The sequence below is a fragment of the Sciurus vulgaris genome, assembly GCF_902686455.1.
Source record: "Sciurus vulgaris genome assembly, chromosome: 12".
NCBI lineage: Eukaryota > Metazoa > Chordata > Mammalia > Rodentia > Sciuridae > Sciurus > Sciurus vulgaris.
Genome location: NC_136473.1, coordinates 81,524,745 through 81,531,442, shown reverse-complemented (window position 1 = coordinate 81,531,442; position 6,698 = coordinate 81,524,745). Strand labels below are relative to the sequence as shown.

General features: G+C 57.3%; 1 protein-coding gene across 2 annotated transcripts; it reads left to right on the top strand.

The window, feature by feature from the left end:
* On the top strand, positions 1-5,008 carry ELF3 (E74 like ETS transcription factor 3). Of its 2 annotated transcripts, none has more exons than XM_079106031.1 (9): positions 1-139; positions 541-711; positions 1,241-1,462; positions 1,617-1,712; positions 1,914-2,033; positions 2,173-2,262; positions 2,380-2,496; positions 3,409-3,604; positions 4,238-5,008. In XM_079106031.1, the coding sequence occupies exons 2-9, from the start codon at positions 549-551 to the stop codon at positions 4,350-4,352; spliced, it is 1,119 nt and encodes a 372-aa protein (XP_078962157.1). In that variant the 5' UTR covers positions 1-139; positions 541-548; the 3' UTR covers positions 4,353-5,008. The 2 variants fall into 2 exon arrangements, with proteins under 2 accessions (XP_078962157.1, XP_078962158.1); XM_079106032.1 differs by having other exon boundaries at positions 44-139; positions 545-711.
* The last annotated feature ends 1,690 nt before the right edge of the window (positions 5,009-6,698 follow it).

Here is a 6,698-nt window from a genome sequence, read left to right as displayed (position 1 = left end):
CCGCCGCTCTATATAAGACGGGTGGGGGAGCGCAGTGGCCAGACTCACTGCTACCTGGCGGAGCTGTTGGCCGCCTGGATTTCTCTCCACCTGTGACCTCCGAAGCCTGCCTGCCTGCTGCCCCGCACCCCGCCACTCGGTAGGCCTCCCACCTGCCATGCTCCCTGGCCTTGTGAAACTGGGGACAATCGAGTGTATTTGCAGTTCTGAACCTGCTCCCTCTAGTCTGCAATTTCCCAGCAGGAGCATAGGGCAGTAGGGGCGTCCTGGGACTCAAGGTGTCCTGTCTGTAGGAGGGACAAGGATTTGGCAGCTCCGGCTTGAGGGTTCTGGGCGATTTGATCAGGGAGCCCCAGCAGGAAGGTCTAGTGGCCCCACTTTGTTCTGAATCTAGAAGCCTTTTTTGAAGAGAGGGTGTATGCAGATGCTGACCGTGCTGCCCCTTTGGGTCACTCCAGCCCAGGCTTGGCCAGAACAGAGTAGCCAGCGGTGTAAGGGGAGGAGCCTGCTGCCTTCACCAACCTTGTCCCCTCTCCCCAGGTAGCCTCATGGCTGCAACCTGTGAGATTAGCAACGTCTTTAGCAACTACTTCAGTGCTATGTACAGCTCAGAGGACCCCACCCTGGCCTCTGTTCCCCCCGCTGCCACCTTTGGGGCTGATGACTTGGTGCTGACCCTGAGCAACCCACAGATGTCGCTGGAGGGAACAGGTGTGTGACGTGGGATGGGGTACCTTCAGGGATGGAGGGAGGCACGGTCTCTGAGAGCCTGTTTGGTAACTGGGGGAACAGGCAGGGAGAGGGTCTTCAAGTGAATTCCAGGACTAGGGGCTGAGCTGGCGGGAGTCACAGGAACTGTGGCAGGCTGGGCCGAGTGAGGAACCGGGAGCAGGTGTTGTGAGGGCCACATTCTCCCGGGTTCCTGGGAGGGCTTTCTGAGAAATGAGGTGGGAGCGCACACCGGATCTCAGAGGGCTGGGCACGGTGGCACACGCCTTAGTTGCAGCAACTTGGGCGGCTGAGGCAGGAGGGCCACAAGTTCGAAGCCAGCCTCAGTGACTGAGGCCCTAAGCAATTTAGTGAGACCCTGTCTCAGAACAAATAAAAGTGGGGGGAAGCTGAGGATGTGGCTCAGTGGTTAAGTGCCCCTGGTTCAATGTCTGATACAAAAAGAAGGATCCCAAAGGGGCACCAGAAACGGGGCTGTGCTGACCCGGTTGCTGTGCTGGGCCCTTTGCAGAGAAGGCCAGCTGGTTGGGGGAGCAGCCCCAGTTCTGGTCGAAGGCCCAGGTCCTGGACTGGATCAGCTACCAAGTGGAGAAGAACAAATACGACGCCAGCTCCATTGACTTCTCACGGTGTGACATGGATGGGGCCACCCTCTGCAACTGTGCCCTTGAGGAGCTGCGGCTGGTCTTTGGGCCTCTGGGGGACCACCTCCATGCCCAGCTGCGGGATCTCAGTGAGTCCAGGCCACTGGTGCCATGGGGGCCTCGGAGTGGAGGAGAGGGTGGCCCCTGGCAAGACCCGGAGCCCTGGGCCAGGGCAGGGGTGCAGCCTGAGAGGGCCCCTGAGGGAGGGGCGGGGGAACGTGACCCCTCCTTCCTTCTTATCAGCTTCCAGCTCGACTGACGAACTCAGCTGGATCATAGAGCTGCTGGAGAAGGATGGCATGGCTTTCCAGGAGACCCTAGGAGACCCAGGCCCCTTTGGTGAGACCCAGTTTCTCCCCCTCCCCAGCTCTGCCTGTGTGTCCCATCCCTGGCCCTACCTAGAGTGCTAGAAATCGCCCCTCCCCAGACTTCCTCCTTCCCCAACTAGAAAAATCCCAGCAGCAGCTCATCAGGTCCTGGAGAGCCTTACCTATCCTTGCCTGGTCCCCTGAGCCCTCTGCTGCCTCCTCTTCCTCCCAGACCAGGGAAGCCCTTTCACCCAGGAGCTGCTGGAAGACTGCCACCAGGCCAGCCCCTACTACGCAGGCAGCTATGGTGCAGGAGCCCCTTCCCCGGGCAGCTCTGACGTCTCCACCGCAGGTGAGTCCTCCGTGCCCTGCTCTGTCTGGGTCCCAGCACTGGAATTCAGGCCTTTAGCCAGGCAGCATGTCCTCAAAACCTGGGCCCTGGGTGGTGGCCGGTAGGCTGGCCAGGGCACTCACTCCATCCCACTCCCCAGGGACCGGTACTTCCCAGAGCCCCCACTCCTCAGACTCCGGTGGAAGTGACGTGGACCTGGACCCCACTGACAGCAAGCTCTTCCCCAGAGGTGAGTCGCGGGAGGCGCCCGGGCCCCAGTCCTTCCTCCCTGCTCCGGCAGGGTTTCCTGGATAGGGGCTGCTGGCCGTAATGAACACCCTCTCGACCTTCCTCCCACCCCCCACAGATGGCTTTCCTGACCATAAGAAGGGGGAAAGCAAGCACGCCAAGCGGAAACGGGGCCGCCCACGGAAGCTGAGCAAGGAGTACTGGGAGTGCCTGGAAGGCAAGAAGAGTAAGCACGGTGGGTGAGCTGCGCAGCCTGGGCACCCGCTGGGCTCCCTCTGGCCGCCCACAGCCTCTCCCCTCACTGCTTCTGGCTGCCCTGCTGGGGAGGAGGGCCACATGGCATCGGTCCACACCTGACTGCAGAGACCAGCACGTGCCCTGGAGGGGAGGGGAGCCTGAGGCTGCAGGGCATAGTGTTCAGGTCTCCAGGCCACCGGCTCCAGTTCTGCCTGCTCTTGGCCACTGCCTGCTGGGACACCCTGGGTGGTGTGTGAAGTGGCTGGTGGGTGCCAGGGGTCCCTGAGAGCGGCCCTGGGTTGAGACACTAGACACCAGCCTGCTGAGGGCGGCGGGGAAGGGGCTTCGGCCTTGTGTGCTCCAGCTGCTCTGAGCCTCTGGAGGTCGCCCTGAAGGCCTTTCTCGCCTTTCCCTGTCCTTCCCACACGCACACATGCACGAATGCACATACACCCTGCCCTGGTTTCTTCTTGTCCTCAGGGGTTATTTTTCCAGGAAGCTGCTCCCTGTTCCCCCAGCCTGGGGCTAGTTCCCTGTCGCATACTCAGCAAGCTCTCACCACTTGGTGTGTTTGCTTCCTTTGTAGTCCCCACCCACCTATGAGCCCCTGCCGGCCGTAGTGGTCCTTGTCACCATCTGTGCCAGCCAGACATTTGATCAATATTGTCACAAGTGAAACGTCTGCGCTGTGCAAGAAGTGTCCGGTCTTCCTGGCGCATCTTGTCCAGGGGGACGTGAGGAGGCTAGCGGCCACTACAACACACACTCCAAGGGCGCTGTAGAGGGTTTCTGGAAGGTTTTGCTCCCTGCTCTGGCCACTAGTCAGCAGGTGCAGGGCTGGGGTTAGCGTCAGCTGGTCTGGGGAGAGGGGCCACCCTGGACCACTGACTGAAGGGATATGGCCTTGTAGCCCCCAGAGGCACCCACCTGTGGGAGTTTATCCGGGACATCCTCATCCACCCGGAGCTCAACGAAGGCCTCATGAAATGGGAGAACCGGCACGAGGGTGTCTTCAAGTTCCTGCGCTCTGAGGCTGTGGCCCAACTCTGGGGCCAAAAGAAAAAAAACAGCAACATGACCTACGAGAAGCTGAGCCGGGCCATGAGGTGAGACTCTCAGGAGAGCTGTGGACTCAGGGCAGGGCTGGGCATCCAGGGACTTGCCGATCTGGCCAGCTGTTTGGGTACCCCACCCCTGTGACCGCTGGGCTCCTGTGGAGTGAGGGTGGTGACCGTGCCCGCTGCCCGGGTAGGTCGAATGGTGGCGTGGAGGCAGCGTTAGCCTGGCGTGGCACAGGCGCAGTGGACTCAGCTAACATCCTGTGTTATCTGCAAGGTGGCCCAAAGAAAGGCACCTGGAGGGCGCTGGAAGGACCATGGCCGTGCCTGGGCCCGGGCTCTGCTTGCTTGACTCTGGGCCTCAGTTTCCTCCTGTTGCCACAGGATGGCCTCGCTCATCTCTAGGGTCCCTTCCAGCCCTCCATCCGTGTGCCTTCATGAAAAGGCCCGGGACGTAGCCATAAGACACAAACAGGCAAGTGCAGAAGCAGATGCCCTGGCCACATCGACAGGCCAGTGTGGCCACAGCCGATGGGAAGAGAAGTGTGGGTCAGGCTCAGGTGGGTCTGACTGCAGACCAGAGGGGACAGGTCAACCAAAACTCGGGCCAGATGGGAGGCAGCTGCAGTGCAGGCCACGTCTCCCACCTGTGCACCTCTGACCACCTTGCTCCTGGCCCAGGTACTACTACAAGCGCGAGATCCTGGAAAGGGTAGATGGCCGCCGACTGGTCTATAAGTTCGGCAAAAACTCCAGTGGCTGGAAGGAAGAAGAGGTGGTCCAGAGTCGGAACTGAGGATCTGAACTAGACCCGGACCAAACTCATTGACTCGGACTGGAGGCCTGCAGCCCTCCCAGAGGCCAGGCAGGTGTGGAAGTCCCTCCATTTGGATGTGTTCCCTGCAGAGCTGTGGAGAAGCCGAAGTCTGGTGTGGCCTCGTCCTGGAGCAGAGCCTGCAGCCTCTCCTCTGCCCTCCTTTTGGAATTATAAGCCCTGGGGTTTGAAGCGACTTGCTCGCTGACTCTACAGCTGCTGGTTGGCTCCTTCCAATCCAAACGCTGCTGCCGATGACATCTCCCCTTGGCAGATGCTTGGACTCAGCCACGGAGACTTTTGGGAGCACCAGGACAGTGGGGACAGGGCAGGGTCCTCCAGCCTCTCCTTTCTGGACTGGCTTCCACCTCCCTGTTCAGTGCTTGGGCTCCTCGGCGGGGGTCAGAGCATCCCTAATTTATGTGTTATAAATACGTCAGATGTACATAGAGATCTATTTTTTGTAAAGCATTCCCCTCCCCCCTCCTCTCTCCCTGAGACTGTGGCCAGATTTGTCACCCTGCCTGGCCAGTGAGAGGAGGGCTGCTGCCAGACCCCTCAAGATAGGGCTCCTGGCTCCTTTCTTCTGTGAATGGAGGCCGAGACCTCCAATAAAGTGCCTTCTGTGCTTTTTCTAACCTTTGTCTCTGCCATCCGTGTACTGAAATTTAGGGATTAGATAAAGTCCTGGGGCTGGAGAGGGGAGAAGGAAGGGGTCTACGGGACTGAGGGTGAAGGCAGAGGCAAGCGTGGGCTGGGAAGCAGGTCAGTAGGGCTTGTAGGACCTTGACTGGGGGCAAAGAGGACAGGCAAGGTGGTTTACAATGGGGAAAGTGTGCAAGATGTCACCCAAGCAAGGACATGAGCTTCAGAAGCTGGGGACTGGGGCCGTCATGCCACCACCCCACATGTGCTCGGTGACCTTGGCCACATCTATTCTCTGGGGCTGCTTCCTCCTGTAGGACAGGGATTTGGACCTGATGTTCTCCAAGAAGTCTAGAATTGCATGTCCAGCCTTGTGGAATAAAGAGGTGCTTTTGCATTCCAGCCAAGTTGACTGCAAGTTGAATATCTGTAACATGAATCCCAGCTTTTGTGTCTGGTATGAAATCAGAGTTATGATCTTGTAAAGGAAAAAAAGCAAAGCAAAATGGAGAGGAGTGCTTGATGAGAAAGAATAGGGGAAGGAACTGAGATTTGTTGACAGTGTGGCTTCTGCCAGGCACTGAGCTAAAGTCACTCTGCATCTTCCCCCAAGAAGAGAGACTTGTGATTCCCATTTCACAGATGCAGAGCGTGAGGTTTGGTGATATACCTTGGTTCTGTCCTTTAACCTCCCCTAGGGAGCTTCTCCAACCTCACTAACTTCCAAATCAATCCTCAGCAGATTCCAAAACTGCATCACTGTTTCCACAGTAATGATGTATCTGGATTGATTGATTGATTATTGATTTATGGTACTAGAGATTGAACCTAGGGGCACTGTACCACTGACTACATCCCCAGTCCTTTATTTATTTTCAGATAGGGTCTTGATAAATTGCTCAGGCTGGCCTCAAAATGGAGATCCTCCTGCCTCAGGCTCCTGAGTCCCTGGGATTATAGGCGTGTTCCACCATGCCTGGCATGTATCTAGTTTTAGAGAGAACATTTCATTGACGGGACTGTCCAGAGGGTTACTTATGAAAAATAGCTTCCAGGTGGAAAGTTCCTTAAGTTTGAGGCTTTGGATTCCATAGGGCATAGGAATAACCCACTCCCTAAATTTGAAATTCTGCTCAGTTGTCTTGGAAATACCAGATGACTTGCTGAAGGGATGCTGAGGAAGAAGAGCTCTTAGACGGTGGGTATGTATAGAGATGGAGCTGGCGCTGTGGTGGAAAGGAGAGTGGGGCGCTTGGAGACAATAGTGAAGTTAGCCAAAGAGAGAGGTGGGCAAGGGCTCAAGTTTAGGCAGGCCCATCTCCCACGCTGAGAAGGCCGCTTAGCTGGGGGAACTTTGGTAACCATTTAGCATGATAAGGATTTCATGTCTTGAGAATTCATAGGCAGCATTCGCTGTGCTATTTGCTCTACCACATTATTTCCAGAGGCCTTTTGAGTTTGAGAGAGGTGACCCAATATTGCCTAAGGTCACCCAGACAAAAGAGGGAATGGTCTTTGGCAGTCCAAGACACACTTGCTAAGCCGTCCTTGGTCCTCCATTTCTTCAGGTCCCATAGGAGATCCCAGCAGTGAGATTCAACCAGAGGGCACATGTGGGGCCGGAGGGCTGAGCATATGGCGCCAAGTGCCTTCAAGCTCTGCAGAAGGGCTGGGGAGCAGCTG